This window comes from Pelodiscus sinensis, chromosome 1 (genome assembly GCF_052426305.1).
Source record: "Pelodiscus sinensis isolate ZL-2025 chromosome 1, ASM5242630v1, whole genome shotgun sequence".
In the NCBI taxonomy this organism is placed as follows: Eukaryota; Metazoa; Chordata; order Testudines; family Trionychidae; genus Pelodiscus; species Pelodiscus sinensis.
This window is the reverse complement of record NC_143052.1, coordinates 204,817,961-204,840,715: the sequence shown is the minus strand read 5'-3', so window position 1 is coordinate 204,840,715 and position 22,755 is coordinate 204,817,961. Positions and strand designations below refer to the sequence as shown.

The 22,755-nt window shown below is 36.8% G+C and overlaps 1 protein-coding gene across 12 annotated transcripts in view; it reads right to left on the bottom strand.

The window, feature by feature from the left end:
- The window catches only part of DMD (dystrophin), a 2,135,104-nt gene that overhangs the window by 1,141,945 nt on the left and 970,404 nt on the right, over positions 1-22,755 (bottom strand). For 11 of the 12 annotated variants that reach the window (XM_075916549.2, XM_089775838.1, XM_075916586.2 and 8 more), the window contains 5 exons: positions 21,489-21,659; positions 9,991-10,113; positions 7,677-7,814; positions 3,509-3,661; positions 2,403-2,585 (listed from right to left, as the gene is read on the bottom strand). In XM_075916549.2, coding sequence (XP_075772664.2) covers positions 2,403-2,585; positions 3,509-3,661; positions 7,677-7,814; positions 9,991-10,113; positions 21,489-21,659 — 768 coding nt within the window. The remainder of the gene's footprint in view (positions 1-2,402; positions 2,586-3,508; positions 3,662-7,676; positions 7,815-9,990; positions 10,114-21,488; positions 21,660-22,755) is intronic. The other variant, XM_075916539.2, reaches the window with a different exon arrangement.

Sequence of the window (22,755 nt, the reverse complement as noted above, 5' to 3'; positions counted from 1 at the left end):
AGTCCAGTGGCTAATCCATCAGTGTCTGAAGAATTTACACAACTCAAGACTGAAGTGAACCTTCATGGCTTTTTAATAGATCACTTTTAAATAGTGGGCACCTTATGGTACTGACCTGCTGTCATGGCATCTAACTAAGGGAAGGGGAATCTCCTTTCAGGCTTACATTTTCTTTTTTAATACTCTCCCTTTGCTTATTTGTTTTTCACTGTAGGCTTTATTAGTTAATTTGTTTTAGAGGTGATATGGAAAATCTGAAGAAATACTTTTTAGTTGAAATCAGCTCATATTATAATGATTAGCTTGCATTTTTCAAGTGCTTCATAATCACTAATTAATGCTCACAACACCCCTGTGAGATAATATTTACCTATCTTAATTTTTTAAAAGGGAAGTTGAAGCAATGAGAGGTTAAGTGAGTTGCCAAAGTTCACACAATGAGTCTCAGTTAAACCAAAGCTAAAAGCTGTAAACAAGGGCTTCTATTTCATCTATTTGCAAATTTTAATAATTAGAACATGTTGTCACTCACAAACTTCAATTCCTATTGTAAAAGTCTAGTCATATTTTATATGGGTCTTGTCATTGCCATTCTTAACACTGCAAGTTATCATTCATCATTATGAAGAGAAGACCGCATAAGAAAAGATATACTATACAGAAGAAATTCCATTGAATAGCTGCAGAATTCAATTTCATAGGCAGACATTAGTAGATGGATTCCTGCATACAATAAGCATTTTAAAATATAACCTTATTTAAAATATTACATAGTGATTAGAAAAACTAAAGAACTCAATACAAGTTATTTTATTGACTAATTTCAATAATTATACCTTATTTCCTTATTTAACTATTTCTCCACATTTTGTCACAGAAAACATTACTTATTGTTTTCTTAGTACAGTTTTAAAAGTGTATACAATTCCTTTGTTAAAGTGCATAGTACATTACATAAATAGTGAAATGCAAACAGAATATATGTAGAGAACATGTATACCCTTACAATCCATTTCCTTAGTAAAAGAATATACTCATTATAGGGGTAAAACAGTTTACTAAATAGTGTTTCCTGCATTAGCTCACTGTAAATTATTAATGATATTGATTGATCATAATAATTAAGTTTAATATTAAACATAAGCTTAACAGAGTAATCAACTGGAACAAGACAATGTGTAAACAAATTTTAATATTTCTTTTATTATTTATTAGTTGCACGTGTATCTCCAGTCCTATTCTTTACATATAATTTCAATCCAAAAAATAAGCCCATACTCAAAAACCTTAGTGCATTGAAGAAAGGACTTTTTGGAACAAAAGCTTGTGCATCATCACTTATTTGTTAGATAAAGACATTTATTTCTCTTGCCCGATATTTGTAAAATAAAGCACTTATTAATCGTAAGTGCATCTTTCCATTGTCCCATCTGTCATCAAGATTCAGCAACAAAAAGATTCAAAGTGTTTTTGTTGACACATTTTTGCCACTAAGAATTACAGAACAGCATGCCAGGTGAACAACTTCTTTAGTATGAATGATTATATTCCTGAGTAAATCTTCTTCATCTTAATATATAATTGAAAGGGAAAGAAGTGAGCACAGAAGTAGAACAAGAAGGGAGATCCCATAGTAAAGACCTGATGATAAACACTGACAAGCATAAGGCAATTTTTTGTATATTGTATAAGTTGAACTCTGAGGTGAAATGAATATGTTGCATGATGTCTGTTTTGATTAGGTACCGGAAATAGTGGCAGCTTTCTCCTCCCCATCCCCTTATTATCCAGGTCTTAAAGTAATCATTATATCTTAAGAATGACTAAATTTTTTATAATCATTTAAAAAGAAAAAAACTTTTATAAACTGGTGCTTTCACACTCTCAATTGCCAAAATACAATTTCTGAGTAAAAAATTCTTCTGATGTTTGAAGTGTTTGAAGAGGAAGGCAATGCACATGTAATACAGCTTTAAGAAGAAATTCTACAATCTCTTCCTAAGTGTGTGTATTATATACTATGAATAAAAAAAATCAGAATTATAATTTGCATGGGATGGTAGTTTGAAAATAATGCATTGTTTCTGAATTACATGTTTACTGAAAAAATGTATGGTAATCTGAGAAGTTTAAACTGGTAATGTTATGGAAAAAAGAATGAAGCAACAGAAATCAACATGCTTTTTCATCGCTGAGTTTTCTGTCATTGGTTGATTTAATTTGAGGGCATTTTTAGAACAAAAGAGAACAATCTCTTTCTTACTGGAATTTGAAGTTTCTCCCACTTATTGACAATAGTTTGTGTTATTAGAAGAGTTGACATTGGACCTAAAACTCATTGTTAGTAGGATTCTGTTAGCACTAGTAGTTGCAAACATATAGGTTTGCCAGTAACAACTCACAATTTGTGCATAGTTGAGTCTTCGAAACTGAGCAAATTTGCTCTCAATATCTCGCCAGCGCTTGCTGAGCTGTATCAGGGTTGGCTCCACTGCTTTTGCAGCCCCATTCTTAGACAAGCGATCAGCTTGCCTGTGCACCGCATTCAGATCTTCTTTCTTCTTCTCCAATTCTCCATCAATATCCTAGTGAGCAAAATCAATACATGGCCCAGGGCAGTTAGCTAACTAGATTAATCCATTTCGAATTAGCAAAATACTTCTGTCAGAACTCTCATTTCAAAAATTTTCCACTTTATTGTTACAATAGAAATGTACAGTCAAGTCTTATTGTACAGTTAGGGAAAACAAACAAAACTAAGATTCAAGAATCTTCCTGCCAGTTGACTTTTGAGATGCTAATTACTAATGTACACTGAAAGCTATTAACATAGGCCAACAATTTCATTTGTCTAATTCTCCCTTGCACTGTGATGGGCAATTGGAGAGATGGAGATCACTCTTTCCTATTAAAACTAACATATCAAGTACACACAGTTGTTTAGAAGGTGTACAAATATATTAGTTAACTTCTTTTTCAACTTTGTGGGAAACTCAGAGAATGAAGCAAAGAAAGACGATGCAAAATAAACCAGAATTTTTTTTGACAATATGTGAATAAATCTATAGAATTTTGACAGTGACATGTGAATGTTTTGATGAAAATGAATGTGCTAACATGAGAAAGAGGTCATCCATTTATCGATAAGTCATTTTTTCATCTGGAACAAAGATACATAAAGTCAATTACAATTTTTACTAGAAAACACTTGATATTTCTTAATACAGTGCACACTGTCCATTATTAATAGATTTTATTTAGTGTTTTATATCACTTGCATGACATTCAGTATACCATTTACAAGAATACAAGAAATAATATCTACAACAAAATAAATATGCCAGTTTCATTATACTATCGATATGTTTGTTATAAAACAAGAAAATAAAAGTACTGTTGTGTGTATAGAAAAATAAAGATAGAGATTTGTTGTATTTGCTGTTTTTTAAATGAAAAAAATAGTGAGCCAAAAAACAAATCTACCATTGTCAGTCCAAAACATCATTACCTTTAGCTTCTGTTCATCTTTGGGGTCAGGTAGACTGGCTAACTTTTTCTCAATGTCATCCAACCATTTCAATAGGTCATCAGCCTGCCTCTTGTACTGATACCATTGATGAGAAATCTCTAAAGCCTTTTTTCTTCTTTGAGACCTCAAATCCTGTTCACAGTGCAGACATTATTAGAATATCAATAAAAGTTTTACAATATATCTGATGGCATGTGTATATACTATATGGGGAAAAATTAAAGTACCTAAGGTCATTAGCTCAGTTTTTTTTTAATTACATTCGGATAAGATTAATTGACTACAACCTATATATTTTCCTGAATCTATCATAAGCAACTTTTACTATTGAGAGGGGTTTTACAACTCCGGCGTGTTTACTTCCTGAATTATTTGCTGAGAAATTCAGCAATATTCAGGGACGCTAAGACCAAAGCACCTTAATAGACAGCTGGAGATTTAGGCGAGTTTAAATCTAGTCATAGGTGAGTTTCCCACTTCATGACATCTTAAATTCAAATCTGGGACTCATGAAAGGCTACTAACCCCCCCCCCCCATTTCTATGCAGAGATATATTTTATACAAATAGGGCTTTTTTAATGAGGAGAGAACAATTTATGTGAAAACTCTGCCTCATGAGTCTAAGGGTACGTCTAGACTACAGGCTTTTGTTGACAGAAGTTTTGTCTATTGATACTGCCGACAAAGCTTCTGTCGACAAAGACCGTCTAGACTACATCCAGTTCTGTCGACAATGCAAGCCGCTTTGTCGACAGGACAATGTAGATGCAATACGTCTTCTGTCAACAGAACTTTGCCAACAGAAGGCGTTATTCCTCATAGAATGAGGTTTACAGCTGTCGACAAAACTGCTGAGTTTTGTCGACATTATGTCGACAGAACTCAGTGGCAGTATAGATGCAGGTATAGTTTTGAAGACAAAAGTCCACTTTTGTCGACAAAACCCTGTATTCTAGACACATCCTAAATGTCTATGTTCACACATGAATATATTAAGTTTACGTTATTGCCTCAGTCAAACTTGAGTACAGAATATTATAAAAGGTACTTAATGATGCAATATTCAAAATTTGTTTTACTTTAGTGTTACAAAAGGACAGAATGTGGAGTTCAGTGCACACTATATTATTGTTATTTTTACTTTGTAAATGGTTTACATACCATGAACAAAAAAAGTTACATTATTTCCTATACATTTTATATAATATATACTCTGCTTGAATCTGATCAAACTGTTAGATATTCCATTGAGTTTTGTCTGTCAAGGATGAATGCATTTACTGAGTCACCAAAAATAAAATCAATCACCCCACTCCTTGTAAACACAGCCCGTAATGATCTGGTCAATAACATGGATCGGAATGCCACTTTATCATAATTAAAGGCAATACATTACAACTCTGCAAATGGTTCTCTTATTTCACCTTTAGTACACATTATAAACTACATGCATGTGGTGTGATTTGGTGTGGTTTGCTCAAAAGCAACCTAATGAACTTTTCAGGTTTTCACAAAAATATATAGAACACCATGAAGTCTTTAGCACCCTTTTAATGACTCCACAAAAATCAGTGAAAATTTGAGAAAATCCACCTGGAAAGCAAAGATGCTATATTGTTAATAAATAGTAACAAAGCATAAACATATCAAATCCCCTAACCCAAAGAGAGCTTAGTGAAGACTATTGGCAAGAGAGAGAAGGAAAAAAGATCTATAATAAGTGTGATGATTCAGATTCATATGCACTCTCATTGCTTAGAATTTAGGCCACTTTATACTAGATCGGTCCAGTAATCCAGCCCCAATATTGACTAGCAAATGCTTCAGAGTAGGGCTCAAGAATAATAGAGTAGGCAATTACTAGATGATCTACACCAATGGAAAGTCTCCTTCTAACCACCAATTAGGTAACCATTATCTACTATCCTGAAACATGAGGGCTTACATGATCATGTATCATTTAACAACCAATTATTCAATAAAAGATACTTTCTTCAATCCCTGGATGACCCCGATAAAACCTTAAATAAATAAATAGATCTTGGGAAGGATCTACATGTGTTGTTTGTGGAACCTAGTCCTTTCTTCTGCATGTTATCATAATTCAGTAATTTTTTTAAGTTGTCCTTCTATGGGATCTCACTGAAATATTGTTACATCCCATTGGAACACTGCTACAGTTCTGATTTTAAATGACTATCTGCAACAAATTTAAAATGGGATTTTAAATAACCATCGGCAACAACAACAAAAGATCTTGAGATACAGGATGGCATTGTGATGTACCAATTCAAGCAACAGCAATGAGGAAAAAGAAATCTGCATTGATAGGTTCCAAGTTAGGCACTAGGAGGCAGTGTGGTTAATCATGAAAGACATCCTACTTTAAAACAACTCCTCCATCATCCCAAAGTGTGTGTCCTTCAGTCTGTAGGACTCCTTCAATTCATTGCCAGTCTTTTTTTATTCTTCTCCAGTGATCCAGATGCTTATTGCCTTTTAAGCTTGTCTTGAACAATTAGGTTTTACTACCTGGTTGTTTACAAGGAATGGTTTGCAGGTGGCTACTGTCCCGGCACTAATTAAAAGGGCATTTGGCTGAGCTATGGTGCTCTGAAAATCAGCCCCTTGGTCACCAGATGCAGTGAAGGCCTGTTATCCTAAAGCACCTCAGTGTCAAACAGAAAGGGGCTCCCTGTTTTATAACAATAAATCTCAAATAAAACTCCCACAATGTTGCTACAATGTTCACTCAAAATGTGTCTTGCAAAATATCAGATAAAAACTGCCACCATTAATATGTATGGCACATATATGTATATGAAATTATGGATACTTTCTGACATTATGTTTCCAAGTCTACAAACAGGCCGAAGAGGCAAAATAGTTCTTCCTTCTTCCCAGAAAAAGGAGAAAGGCAACCACCACTTCAGTTCAATTACAAATTGAACCAAATATGATGGAGACAAGGAAAAAGGGCTATTCATTTGCCTACTGAAAGATTTTGAGGGTGTCTATCACCTGAGAGAATAAAGTAACCAGAGCTCTGTATCAATGAAAAATGGGACCTGATGAAACAGGCAGGTGAATACTGACAGCTTGGTGTAAGAAACATCAGAAAGCAGAGCTAGGTATTGTTAGAATTAAGTTTTACACCCTAAAAAATATGTTACCAGTACTTTTGTTTTTTGGAACTCAAGAATGCCTCTTTTACTCTTGTTCACAATCAATTAACAAAAACATACATTTAAGTAAGTTATTCTTAGTTTTACTAATACTGCATGTTAAGGTGTATGTGTAAGCCAGCAGAGTTAACAAGCTGTTCTGAATAGTGGTTCTTTCAAGGCAGTGAACTTCTGACTTCAGTAGGAGGGACTAGCCACCACAGGGGATAGAGTTTGAGGAAACAGACTGGGAAGGGCTGTTGGGGTCACCTAGAAAGAAGTAACTGGATTGGTGTAAACCAGCATGAGACCACTGTGTCGGAAACAAAATATTTGGTGTCAAGGGTCTAAGCCAAAGCTGCACAGTACAGAGACACCCAAGATTATAGGGCAGGTAGTGAAAGAACCACCTTGTACTGGGCTAGGCGAACCCCACAGAGTCATAAGGTCCCAACTATATTGTTATGCAAAATACTGTACAATATAGCATCGCCACAAACATTTTACAGCATCCATAACTGTCAGACATGAAGACATACAGAGCTAGCAAGATTTAGTTTTTGTTCAGTGCAAAAAAAGTTAAATTGCACAGTAAAAATCTCTCAAAAATTCTCTCTGACAAGTGATTCTAATGAAAGCAAGGTGTTTGAAGTGCAGTAGATATAATATTTACAAGATATGCTGAGTTATTGTCCTTCTTGTCTAATTGTCCACAATCATCTGAAGTTATAATATCATAGGGATAAAATATCACTTTTTTACCCAGATGATTAAAGTAATTTTTTTTGGATACCTCTGAAGAGACTGAAAACATTTTGACCAGAAATGTGGAAGCGAATATATGTACAATACAGTTAAACTGTTTAAAATTATTAGTCAGCAAGAGAACAGTTATGCTTCATTTATCCAAGGAAAATATGGGAAAACCAAAAAAAAATTACTTGTTATTTTAGAAAACATGTTCATAATTTGGCTCCTATACCTTGAGAGCATTATGTTTAGTCTGCAACAGCTGTTGCTTTATCTTTATTTCCTCTCGTTTTCTCTCATCTGTGATGCTTTGTTGTAGTGTCTCCCCTCTTTGCAGCAATTCTTTTACAGTACCCTCATTGTCTTCACTCTGATTAAAAAAAATAACAGGCATAATTTGTGTTTTAATCTAATTAGTAACCAAACCTTAAGAGACACCTATGCATAAAAATCCTACACATTCATAAGGGAAATGATCACATAGTGTATGCTCCTAATTTTATAGTAGAAATTCAATGTTTCTATTAACCACAGTACCAAAAACGCATAACACTCTTGAAAGGTGTCATTAAGACAGGACTTGAAAACCTGCAGTTGTTTGAGATAAGTTTCTGTGCAATGTCCACAAGTTATGACTAGTTCAAACAGTTATGTAAAACATTCCTCCCCTCCTTTTATTAAAAAAAAAATCTTTCTTTCTGTATGAAACAAACAGTAAACAAAAGTAAATTTCTTAAAACTTTTATGTGTTTTTACAATCCTTGGTTGAACTTCAGACTTTAAGAAAGTGCATAGCATCAGAAAAGAAGAACACAAGAACCACAACAGAAGTTCCTTGTTTAATCTTCAGTAGAATGAAGTTGATTCAAGGGTAGATGTAAGGTAGATGTTTCTATAACTGCATTATAAATTGTCATGGTAAATACACCAAAACTGAAAAAAGTCTCTATGGAAGCACTCTTGCAAAATCTCTCTTGCTTTTTCTTTGTAAAAGATGTATCAAACTTATACCACTCAATTTGGGGATTTTATTATATGAAATCCACTTTACATATGAACTAAACTATATTATTGAAAAAGACATTGGGTCACAATAAGCCTTGGAGAATTTGTTCCAGCTGAAGATATGTTGCTTGCAGTAAGCTTGATATGTTCCAAACAGAAGACTCTAATGAACACTGTTGTAAAACTTTATTATTGTCTGTAACAAACAGCTGTGTTAACTCTGATTTCGGAATTCACAAATGACTGGCTTTAAACATCTGTTTAAAAATATATAATTCCCAGCACTTCCTCATGAGTGATATAGGTATTTGATTTTGCTGAAAAGTTTGGCTAATTAATCCATAGAGAAAGGAACAAACATGTACAGAATGACCATTATCACTGGCCCACCAAGGTATGGCATTGCAGTGAAAGAGCCTGAATGTATTCCTCTGGATTGTAGGAGTAGCAGTGCATGGCATTGTTTTTAACCCTTTCAGTGTTGAAGCTACTTTACCTACTGTCCTAAGGGTATTCATTGCATAAAAATAGCAAATGGTAAATGGCATTGGCAGATTGTTCATGAACAAAAGAGCTAAATGCACAACAAACGTTATATGCAATAAATACTATCAAAGGAGAATTCATCAATGCATATGAAAACTGCATATTGTTTCTTTCAATAGACATTAAACTTGCATTTGTCTACATTCTTCATTGTCTAATTGCCTAGCTTTTTATAGCTGACATGGCATAACTTTTTCTAGTACAGGTTGAATCTCTCTAGTCTGTCACTCATGGGATCTGACCGGTTCCAAACCAGATAATTTTCCAAACCACAGGAGGTCAATATTGTCTAGCAACATTACCAACACTTCTATTGCTTGCTAGGCTCTTAGAATACATTTAGGGGTAAATAACAGCACAGAATACTGAGAGTCGGGACTTGGCCACACACATGAAAAGTGGATATCCAGCTAACAGTGTTCCCTCTAAGATGTGTCAGCAGCACAGCTTCAAAGGGGATTAATCAACCACCCAGTCAGCCCTGAGACTCTGGGCAGGGCAGATTAATCACTTGTGAAGCTGTGCTGTCCCCCAGTTTAGAGGGAACACTGCCAGCTAATTAAAATAATTCTGGGCAACAGATATTTCCGGACAATAGAGTTCTGGACTAGAGAGATTCAACCTGTATAGACTATTAAAAGGCTGTCTGGAAAGTCCACCACTTTCACTCCTTTTTTTGAGATGAATAATATCTCTAGTAGTAGTACAAAATCTGCACTGCATGTTTGCTCTACAGTATTTATAACCACACACGTTAATACAGAATTGTTTCTTTATACAATATCTATCCAGAAAAAAAATGTCACTAAAACGAATGTATTACTCAGAATAATAAATGCTAAACTGGGCCCATTGAGTTCTTAATAAATCAGTTCAATTAGAATTTATCTAAGTCCAGGGTAAAGATCTAGATGCAAAGGTTTCTAATTTCTGCCCCAGCTTTTTTCTTAATTTCCAAACCTAGTTCATTCATACTTCCATCACAACCAATTTACCATATCTTTATTGAAGTCTTCCTCTTTCAGATTCACCCCTTGCTGAATTTCAGCCTCCAGTGGTTCAAGCAATTTTTGAATATCAAAGTTAAACTGCTCCAATTCCTTCAAAGGAATGAAAGGCTAAAAAGAGATAGAGATTGCCAATTTAAATTATGAAATTTCTATTTTTATTGGAATCATAAACCAAAAGGAGACATCTGCTTTACCCCCTATTGTTAAACTAATGACACACATTATGTTTCCACCTAATATGTTACAAAGTATGTTCAACATAACTAGGCAAAATATCTAAAGATGCAAATATAAATATTTAGTAATATTAGACGAAAGACAACTCCAAAAAAGTCTTGATATTTCTTCATTTGTATTTTCAAAAAAATACTCAGGAAGAGGATATTATAGTTCACTTTTTCTAAAAAAAAATTAAAGGGTAATGCTGTTTGTTAACCACATACCATTACTTTACATTGAGAATAATTACATGTTCATTTGTTTTTACTGCTCTTAAATAATTTTTGCTGTCACAAAGCAGGAAAAAGGATCATACAACTATTATACAGTGCCTAACTCATTTAATACAAAAATGATACACTTACCTACACAGATATTTATGATGATATTTTAAAAACTTCATGCATAAGGCTTACATTTCAAATATGTCACTCAGAAAATCATGAAACTTAGGTAAAAAGCATAGCTACTGTATTACATAAATCACCACATTTAATTTTATTACCACAGCCTTTAATTTTGAATTTAAAAATGAGTAACGACTACTTAAGAACAAGAACAACCAAACTTTTCTTTTGTTATCCTTTATGCACCACTTGGGAAAAACTGATGAATGAGTGCATATTTACAATTTAATATAAATTCATGAGTGTATTCCAAGAGTTTATTATGAGATAAAAATATAAAACAATTAACAGACTAAGCTTGCTTTGTTTAACTTTATAACTTGATGATTCTTCAATAAAAAATGAGGCTTAAAAGTAGCTTTTTTTTTTTTTAACTGATTGGTACTTTTGTATATCAGATGCAAAACTACCCACTTGTTACAGTCAATGCATTATGTACAGTCTAGGCATTTTCCTTTCTCTCTCAAGAAGAGGTGTATTCAACCGTTGGCTTGCAGCTCTATGACCTTAAGATTTTACAGGGGTGTGCATGTGTGAAGCTGATCACTATTCACCTTTTACAGCAGTCTTTAACTTCATTTCTCTCCCTCCTGCACCATAAATCACAGCTGCACTCCATTGGCAAACTCAGTTAATCATTCCCCTACCCCCTTTAAATGAGTGCAGTCATTTCCCCTGATTGTAAATTCGTTGAGCTCTCACTATCTATTTAATGACTAGCACAACAAGACTTCAATCTTGGCTTGGGTACCTATGCATTACAACAACACAAATGAGTGAGAATAATTATATTTTAATTAATTATGATATAGTTACACTATGACCGTTGGGTTCCATCCTGCAAACCTGTTTTACGTAAGTACTCCCATAACACAAAAAAAGCATTCATGTGTTTGTATGGTCAGATTAATTGATTTTCTTACTACAGGATGAACCTCTCTCAATTGGGACACTCTGGTGTGCAACATCTCTGGTCTGGAAGGATCACAGATGTTTGGGACCAGTAAGTCCTGTGGAGGGCTGGTGGCTGGGAAGCTCTACAGTAGAGCTGGAGCCCAGTATTGGGGCTGCCCGGTGGCAACAAAACCGGGAGCCCAGCAGCAGGGCTGCTACCCGGTGGCAACATGAAAGGAGGCAGGAGGCAACGAGGCTTCCGGTGGAGCTGGAGAGACAACCTAGTGGTGAAACACCCAGCAAGACCAGGAGCAAGCGTGGTTGCCAAGCGGTGGTGCCGGGAAGCTCAGAATCAAAGCTGCCCTGCAGCACAACTGGGACCCTGGCAGCCCTGCTGCCTCCCAGCAGTTCAGCTTCCTGGTGGGACTAGGAAAGAGCAGGGCTACCCCACATAGCTGGTAACCCAGCCTTGAGGGTGCCTGGTGGTGAGGCCAGGAACCTGGAAATGGGGCAGTAAAGAACCTGGCACCTAAGTGCTACCCAGCAGAGCTGCCCGATGAGGGTGGGACGCAGCGGGGTTGCTAAGTGAGGCTGGAGTCCAAGCAGGACTGCCGCTGGGTGGTGCAACTGAATCTGAGCCAGGGGACTGCGCGGCAGTGGGGCCATGTAGTTGGTGGCATTTAGGGCCAGGAGCCCTGCGTGTAGAGGGGCCTGTGGCAGGGGGAAGCTGTCTGGGAAACTGGCAGCAAGCTGGGGAGGGGGAGAGGAACCTTGTGCAGAGGGAGGAGGGACAGAAATGACCTTCCCTGCTCTGGCAAGGGACCACTAAAGTCCTGAGGGTGCCAGACCCAGAGAGGTCCAACCTGTACTTTCTGCTCTTGTATTTTGTTTAGCATTAGGTCCAACATTTAATCCAACACATTTGCAGTAACATTTGACAGGGTTCTAAATCAGTCCGGAACTTTATTATTAGATTTCTAGGACTATCTGGCAATAACACTGTACAGTGCAGGTAACTCCACGTTTATTCCATAGTTACCAGAGAGGGAATATTTAATGAGCTCCCACTCTTTTTCCATTCAAGTCTTTCCCACAAATGCATTGTCAGGCCCTTACCATTCATTGTAGGAGGGATAAAGTGGGGAAGAGAGAGGGTTGGCTTCTTGCTGTACCAACACAGGAGTCCCTGACAACTTCCCATTAGTTCCTTTAATGAATGCCTATATTTATCTCATTTCCCAAGCTATTTATCCAGTTACCTTCTCTATGGAATACCTGCATTGGACATCTCCCCTCTATTTAAAAGAGTAATGACATTTGGCCTATCACCCTTCATGCCATTCATGAACAGAGCCCTTCCTGAACCTACTGAAGGTAAGGCCCAAAACCCCCAATTGCATCAAAGACTCTGGTGCTCCAGTGGGGGAAGTCACAAACCATGTGGCCCTGAAAGTCACGTAGCATTTCACCTCCTCGGTGCTCGAGGGTAGCAGAATACGTGAGCCATGTGTCCTCTCCACTCTCTCGCCCTCCCTGATGCTCTAGGGAGGCAGGATCCATGTCCCCTCCCTGAACTCCAGCCCCCTCACATACTCCATAGGTTGGGGGAAGAGCTGGACCAGCCTTGCCCTGGCCTCCCCTCCTTGGTGGCCGAGGGGAGGAAAGAGCCAGGGCCAGTAGGTGGGAATGGAAGACGCCGGAGGGTCAAGAGCTGGAGTGGCATCAGGGCCAGCGGCAGGAGGGAAGAACCAGGGCTAGTGGGGGGTAGGGGCCGGGGTCAAGAGCCAGGGCAGCCTCAGGGATGGGGGGAGGGAAGAGCAGGGGCCAGGACAACCTCAGACCCTACATGCAGGGGGAGAGCCTCGGTCTCTGACCAACCCTTCTGAGGGAAAGAGCTAGGCCAGCCTCAGCCCAGCCCAACCCCATGTGGGGAGAGAGCTGGGGCAGGCCATGGCTACCACGCCTCAGCCAGGCCCTCCCCGATGGCTGGATGGGGGGAGTTGGGGCTGCCTACCCCCAGAGAGGGGAGTTGGCAAGCATAGCGAGCAGGATGCACTGCCCCTTAGTATCTTTCAATGTAATTTCTCATTCAGGGAGTCTATGGAATTGTCATTCCCTCACTTGGCCCTGGAAGTATTAAAAGTTTGCATTCAGTTGGCACTTTAGTAGCATAACTGTAAATAGAATCAAATATTTGCCATGCTTTGCATAACTATGCTATGTTTTTTTCCCAGAAGTTGCAACAGACATGTATATCATCTTTTGTACATAGATTGTATAAGGATTTAATAAAACAAATCCATTCTTAAATATTGTTGACATAAAAAGTAAAATGAGTCATATATTAGCTATTATATTTGAGTGTTTTATACTTTAGCCACAATTATTTCAATTATATGTAATGTTTCAATGATTCTAAAAAATTTACTTTACTAACTAGATACAGGGGAAGCTCTAAAAAAGCAGAAAGACACCATCGGTCATCTTAGAATTGACGGTTTCTTGAGCTCAAAGAATGTTAAAGAACTGTAGCAATATTGACTTCAGTTTGGCACAGGGGATGCAACAGATGGAATATTATGTCTAATTTTGGATGAATTAGAAGATTTAGGTTTCTAACACACTGGGGTCACCAGCATTTTATTAAGAAATTATGCTCAGAGCAGTCAGCAACTGATGTGGAAGAACGGCAAACAAATCAATAGTTTCCCCTCAAATGCTTTTAAGGCTGCTTTAACATTATTTAAATGTCTGCAGAAGAGAGACCAATAAAGAAAAGAAGGTCTGGGATTACATAATGATTTAATTGTGCAAAAGTTGGCAAGGAAAACTAAAAGAGCAAATAGAAGGAAGTGAATTAAACGAAAAGGCAGAACCTGGTAAAATGCTTAAATAGATCTTTTTTATGTACAGATCTTGACAGTATATTTGTTGTGTTTTAAATTTTAGATGTGTAAAGAGTACAGAATTATTGTCATATCTTGGTGAGTTTATAACAAACAAAATCATGTGTGGTCCCTCCATTTCCAGTTAGAATTTTATGATACAATTACCATGAAAATATAACTAATCAATTTCTACCTTGATTTGCTTGAGAAAATATCAGCATCCTCATCTTACACCAAGTAAATAAATCATTGCTACTACTATTACTTAGAACTTGCAATTTTTCAGTACATGAATCCCAAAGAACTTCATTAAAGATAGTTTCATTATCTCCATTTAATCAATGAGGAAACTGAGGGATGAGATCACCTGCCCAAGTTCACAGAGCAGGTCAATGGCAGATGCAGGAGTAGAACCCCAACATTTTGACTCCTACATCAGTGGCCTATCCAGTGGATCAGACTGTCTTGCTAATTTCAGTTTCAGTTGTGTGTGTGTCCAGGTCAGCTCCTTTAATCAACTTACCACTCAATTCTTGATAGCAAACTATATAATAAGACTATTACTTTCAAGTCATTTACTCCATTTGTAGAAATATTCTGTGCAATTGTCACAGCATTAAGCCTCTCTCATGATAGGACAATAATAAAATTATCTATTTCTTTAATATGATGCCCTATTTAGCAATGCTGTACTGTGCCCCATCAGTAATATTCTCAGATCTTTATTTGGTATGTGTTTCAATGAGATCTCTGCAGTTCAACTTTGGGGGATGTGGATTACCTTTTGGGCTAATGGGAAGGAGGGTGGGAGAGACTGTTTGAGTTGAATCCTTCTAGCCTTTCTGCATGATTTGCACAATTTCACCTTCCATATTAGATGATGTTCTATGGTAGACCATCCGGCTGATAATTCAGTCTTATTTCCAACATTTGATGAGGCACTGGTATACAATGTGTTTTCTTTTCAATTTGTCATTCTGGAAAGACTGAGATTGCAAAAGTAAATAATGTGTATACACACACACACACTTCTTGCTTATGTTTGCTACTCTGTGGGTTGATGAGATGACCTGTAATTTGTCACACTCTGTATTCAGTTCTTTTGTTTTGGTTCTGTTTGTGGTGGTTTTGGTTCTGTTTGTCGGCTCAGCACGGCAGCCATGTAAATTTAAATGAAGCCACGATTATTTAAATCGCGGCTTCATTTCCCTTTGCCAAATAAATAAATCTAAATGGCTCCGTCAACGTAGCCATGTAGTTTAGACGTACCCTAAAGTAGTAAGCACTGAACTCAGGACTTGGTTATTTAGCATATGACTCTATGAGAGACTTATGTGAATTTTCTCTCATCTGACTTAAAAAGTTAATTTAGTTTTGTATTGCACAAACAGAAATATCTTCTCATGGATTAGCCAGGTTAGAGACACATCATGGTCCTGTGAACAGGACACCATATGGAGGTCTAGGACTGCTGGGTTCCAAATTTTAACTCTGCCACTGACTTGCTGTGGGATCTTAGGGAAGACATTTCACGTACTTGTGCCTCTATTCCCATCTCATCTTTTGTCTGTCTTTGTCTATTTACATTGTAAGCTTCTCATGGCATGTGCTGTCTCTGTGGGTACGTCTGCACTGCAATGCTATTTGGGATACTGGAGTATCCTGAAATAGTTATCCCATGTCTTCACAGAAAGCCTATTATTTCAGGCTCGCTATTCTGACGTCCCTGTAAACCTCATTCTACGAGGAGTAAGGAACATTTCGGAATAGCACTTTATTTCAAAATTTGGTGCTGTGGAGAAATTTGATGAAATAAGCTATTTTGAAATAGCTTTGAAATAAGATACTCAATTTGCATACCTTAAATTGCGTATCTTATTTTGAGTTATGGTGCAGTGTAGAGCTAATCTGTGAGTATATGTGGCACCTAGCACAAAAGTGTCCTGATCTGGTTTTGAACCTCTATACTGTAGTATAAATAATGAGAGGACAGTTCCCTTATAGAACAAAGGTAGGACTGCACCTCCAGAACTATATGCCACACAATGGTTGACTAACTATATGCCACACAGATGTGACTCAGAGAAAAATGATAGAAATATAACTCATATTACATTGGCTTGTAAAACGAATACATTTGTGTTTATGTGACTACTTATGTGATAATTATATGGATAGTATAAATCACCAAGACTGAAGAGTTATGGCTTAGTTTGTAAGTAAAAGTAATAAAACTGTGCACCGGAAAATGCAGATTAAAGGAAGCACTGAGGTCAAGTTAATTATGAAATAGCTTTCCAAAGAAAAGTCAGGAATTCCAGTTACTTCAGAAATGTAGTGTTCAGCCAGAAAAAAAAAGCATTTGATCACATACTAAAGAGATTAAGTCTACATTTGGAAGAAGTTGAACACATTTTATTATAGGTCCTCTAACATTTAAATCAATTAAAGATGTAATATTCCATACCAATCCTACAACCCTTCTACCTTAATGATCAAAATGAAAAAAAGTATTAGAAGTTTAGACCTGCTTCTTACACAGCCATTTAGAATTTTCTCTTAAGCTTTTCTAAGACAACCACAGTGGGGATAGGAAAAAATACAGATTACACTAGCATTCTGAAAGCAGTTATAAAACTTTAGCTTTTCTCATTAGTATGTTAGAACATTTTCATGTACCATATGATCCAGCTGTGCAGTGTGCATTTATATAACTTCTTCTAGAGACTCAATATGATAACCTTATGTTGAATTTATTTTGCTATATATTCATACTACCTATGATTAATCTCTTTCAACTTCATGTTAACAACTACTGATAGGAAAATAAAAGATTTTTTTATAAAGAAAACACGTGCTATTCTGCAGTATAGCAAAGGAAAGACCTTGGTAGGTTAAAAACAAATGAACAAACTAAAACATTGACAACAACTGTTTTCTTGGTCAGGGTAGACTGTGAAATAACTTTTACACATCTTTGAAGAATGACATAATTAGAAACCACTCCAATAAAAATGTATCTTTCACTTCAGAAATAATAAAACCAGGAAATTGCTAGCACTTGTTCATTTTATGAAATGAAGTATGCTTTGATTCCTCCTCTCTCCCCCCGTCCCCCACTAGGGCATCATGCTCAAATAGCTTTGAGGTCTAATCTCTCATTGATGTCTGGAGAAGCCATGAGCTCAGCTCTATGAATTCTGAACAAATCTCCACCTCCTAATATCAAAGGGAGACTTCATTATTAATTCCTAAAATAGGAGGCTATAAAACAAACTACAGCAGTTTTGAGAAGCCCACAAACACTTTTTCCCCATAAATTTCATGTCAGGATTTTTGTCAGCTAACACTGTTACAAAAATCCTGATTTAAATAACACAAACTGAAAGTTACACGTTGAATAATCAAGAAATGAAAAGTGACTCAATAACTTCTTATGAAAGACAAAATAGCATAGTAAAGAGCACACACATCATAATTACTATGTCTATAGTTCTCAAATTATCATTCATGGCAATGCCTTTCTTATGGCCAATTATTTCAATTTTTAGCAATAAACTATAGTAAAGCTGGTTATGGCACAAAGAATATGTTGATTACATTAATCATTGGTCATCCACCATGATGGATGAAGAAGAATTATCCTGGTGATACTGTTAGATTTCTCAAGTGCTTTTGATATCATTAGGTCCTATTGACATGGATTCAGTCCCTGGGAGATACAGGAGTAGTCAAATAAGTTGCTCCATTTTATTTATAAGATCACTCAGGAAGGATTGATGCGTGACCCCAAAAGATCTCTCTTGTGAGGTTCTTTCCTGTCCCGATATACATATCTGAAAACTTCATAACAGTTAAGGCTATGTTAACCCACAAATTCTATACTTGAGCAATGGCTTTCCAAAGAGGAATGCACTGTGCTTGCAGGGCCAAGCCACAAAAAACTATTATATTACAAAATAAAACTTCTATATTATTACCAGGAAGCTTCAAATGAAAAAAAAAAAGCACTCTCTAAAAGTCAATGTATCTATGGTATAAAAGATGAAGACAAAATGTGGAACACATATATAGTCACGTATAGAACAGGGGTTGGATCTTTCCAAGAAATCTCAGATTAACATACCTTGGGTAGACATGCTACATCCGACTGCAATATAGAATTAATTTTCTAGTTCCTTCGCCTACATTTATGACACTCATTCACTATATAAAGTTAAAATTAGATCTGTGATACACGGAATGAGGTCCAGGGATGTTAATAGGTGAGGGTCACTGAGATCTTGTCTATACTTAACAGTTCAAAGCACAGCTCTGGCAGTGCTTTAAAGTGAAAGTGCCGCCACGGCATGAGTGCTGCACAGGTTTACCCAGTAAACCATCTCAACAAAGAAAGTTGCTAACAGTGTTGGGAGTACGGCTCCCAATTCTGTAGCCTGCTTCAGACTGGCACATCCCTCCAAGCACAGCAAGTTACAGCACTGTGGTGTTTTTTCATACCCCTGACCCAGAAAGTTACAGCACTGTAATGTGTCAGTGTAGACTTGGCCTAGGGAGAATTAAAAACAGAATTTGGTCCATCAGCCATAATCATCTCTCCCTTTCACTTGAAAATAAAGGCGACAACTTTACGTGGATCTCTCTTCTTTCATGTGGAAAGGGTCTTAGTTCTTCTCTGTGCAATTGTTTCTCCTTTGAATACCACAAAAAACTTCTCTGTGGGGTTTTTAGTCAATCTGGAGTTTCATTGATAGCATGACAATAATAATGTCTGATTTCCAGGAAGCTACTGCAGAGACATAAGACCTTGGTAACAATAAGCCCTAGCATACAGCAGATCACATTTGGGAGCAAGTTCCATAGTCCTTTCAACCAGGGGAAAAATTCCATGCTCCCAGTGGGGCTTTTGAGATGATGAGAGTAAAACTATGAATTATAAATTCCAATGATTATTTTATATTAATTTTTTTACCAGAGCCAGGACTTCAATGTTCTTTAATTGTTTTATGTTTTATTTTTCCCCACTAAGAAAATTTATTTAGACCATAAGTAATATAATATGACAACTATATAAATATAGTACTAACCACCATCATATTGTTAAAATCTCTTCCCCTTTATTAAGGCCCATTATTTAAAATGTCTGCAGTCCTTAATGCCTTTAAATCCTTTTAAGTTTGTAATCATATATGGTTTGAGGATGATTAAAGAGATAAAAATCCCAAAGCATAATGGTTTTAATCAAAGATGAATTTTAAGAACTCTTTACCATGCAGCTTCTGTCTTAATGCAGGTACGTATTTAAAACCATACCAAAACCTCCCAGGTATATCACTTATAACTGCAAGTTTTTGTTGTGTTTAATACCAAAGGACAAGACTATGGGTACCAGATTTGTATAATATTTGGTGATGTCAAGAACAAGTCAAAGGAGAGCCATTCTTCCACAGGACAGACCAGACCAGACCCCATGCTCCAGGGGGGGCACAGATGCAGGGTGGCCTACTGGTCAACGGGGGCAGCTGTTCTGCCCAACCAGTTTCCGACGTCACTTCAGGAAAGGCACAGAAATGGAAAGAGGCAAGACCAGGGTTTCAGGGAAAGTTTAGGAGGGGGTGGAGCTGACATTGGAAGAGGTAGGGTGAGCGCTCGCTGCTGCTGGAGCTAGACCCCCTATTGGACTGGATAGTTCTGAAATATAAGCTCAAACATTAGTCGAGCCAGGCCCATGTTCTTTGAATACTGGTGGAAAGCAGACACCTTAGGCCCATATAACTTGCCACCCAGGGACTAGACAGTGACTACCCAGTTTTCCTGGAATAAGGGGCAGCAGGTCACTGCAGCCTGGGAGGAAGATTGTGTCTCAGAATTACAAACTGCTTCTTGATTCTCCCACATGGGAGTAACAAACTGTGATAAGTCTAAGATTACAAGTTTCCTGACACATTAGGACATCTACACCAAAATCTGAATTCAGGTTTGAAAGAGAGAATGTTCCATCTATTCCTTGTCCTTGCATGTCCATCTTCCCTGGAGTAGGGAATGTATCCTGCTTCCTTTTCCCTGCTGCTACCTAGGAGGCAGATTAGGTCATTTTTCAGCCATGTTTTACCATGACACACACCCGACCAAAATTTGACTATAAATGACCAATTCCACATTGAACCCACATTCAGCAAAGTATTTAAAGCAGTGCCTAACTTCAACAGATGAAAAACAAACAATGAATAGTCTAGTAGCACTTTAAAGACTCATAAAACATGTAGATAGTATCATGAGCTTTCATGATCTCAATCTGTCATCTGAAGAAGTGGGTTGTGCCCACAAAAGCTCCACCATCTACATGTTTTATTAGTCTTTAAGGTGCTACTAGACTATTTGTTGTTTTTTAAGTTTTTCTTGTTACAAACTAACTTGGCTACCCCTCTGAATCTTTTCAACAGATGAGTAGTCCAAGCTATGTTGGTAAAAAATGACTCGCAATAGATGAACTTTGTTGAGCCAGAGTGTGAAAGAAAAAGCTTGGATAAATTTAATTGAAAAAATCATAGTAATAAAAAGACCATTTTAAATTGTGGGAGGAACAGAAAAATCACAGGAGTCCAATGGTGATATACATGCTGAAGAAAAAATTTACACATTGGTATAATCCACAGCTATTAATTTGCACTCGGGGTAAAATTCTAGCTCTATTGAAATCGATGGCTAAATTTTGTGTTCAGTGGGGCAAGGTTTTCACTCCTTATAATTTAAAAAGGAAACAGATGTCTCTTATGTTTAATATGTATATTAATAAATGTTGCTCCTGAGTAGATACCTTGTATGGTTCATTTTATTCTTAAACACCTTTTTAAAGATGAGTAACAAGCTCTCAAAAATATTTATTTATGAAATGGCAACACCCTCCCATACTAACTCACCCATATTCTTAATATTTACATTTTAATTCTATAATTTTAATTGTTCCTTTGAAAAATGGTGGTGGGAGAGAAATATGGTGCTCCCAATACATGGCCATGCACTTTTGTAAAGCACCACTTAGCATGCGTCTCCACATGGGAGCAGTTCCTCCTACCTTTCCACTCTTAATTCTTTGTGATAGGGCTGCAAATCGCTGGTTGAGCTCTGACAGTTTAGGCTCTATTACTTTCCTGCAGTGATCTCCACGGTTTGTCATCAAGTCTACTGCCTGGTCACGCACAGAGTCCACCTTTGGACGCATATCATTCAGCTCAGCCTTTAAGCGCTACAGTCCATGAGCAAGAGACAGGGCTTGAAGTTAGTAATAAATGTAAAGAGAGAGAGAGAGACACAGTGTGCAAAAGAATAGGGAGAAAAATAAAAAAGCAAATTCAGATAGCTGTGTGACTGTGCACTTATAGTAAGGGAGCTCTGAATAACCAATCCTGATTCTGTAGCCCTGAGGTTTAGACAGAATATACATATACACTTTATTAATTATCTAAATTAGCATTTATTGAAAGATTATGGTGAATATATTGCAAGCTTTTTTCTAGAGAAGCTGTTTCTTGCAATACTACTATACTCAGTGGGAGAAATAATTTTTATAGGTCATTGGGAGTCCTTGAAATGTAAAGCCTGTGTCCTAATCTTTGTCCTAGCCCAGGTAAACATACTGTAAACAATATTTACATGAATCTTTTATGCAAAGAAAAACCTTTGTGGGGGGCATGCTTTTCATGGAAAAGAATTGTCAAATTATTCTTCAATAACTACAAATAATTCTGGAAAACACAGATTAATGATTTTGAACCTGGGACACAGATTTATTATTTTTGACCATAAGCCTTCCTGATTATAGGGAGGTATTCAATAACAAAGGAGAAGTTTTCAGCATCTGTAGCATTGTAAATTCACATGCTACAAAATAGTTCTATTCACGCTGTTGCACTATGATAGTATCGCTCACAAAAAATGCTATGTTAAAAAGTGATAATATAAAATATTGGGTGTGAATGTATGTGTGTACACATGTGCTCTCATGACCAGAATAGAGAATGTGAGTGAAATCACCTGCTTCTGTTACTGGAACCTTGAAGATATTGTCCCAAACAGGCAAAAGTATGTATGTATAGGCTAAACACTCGACATTTGAAACATAATTAGGCATTAGGATTTGCATTGCATTGTCTACAAGAAATGTCTTTGTTTAATAGGTTATGCCTGTATTAATGAAAACAATAATTGTACTTTATAACTTACATTGGCAAAATTGCTTATCATATTAAAAAGACTGCCCTGTAATCTTGCTAAGATCAATGCTATGAAGCATTGATGTATTTTTGGAATAAATGTTGGTTGGAAAATAATGGCTGCCTTGA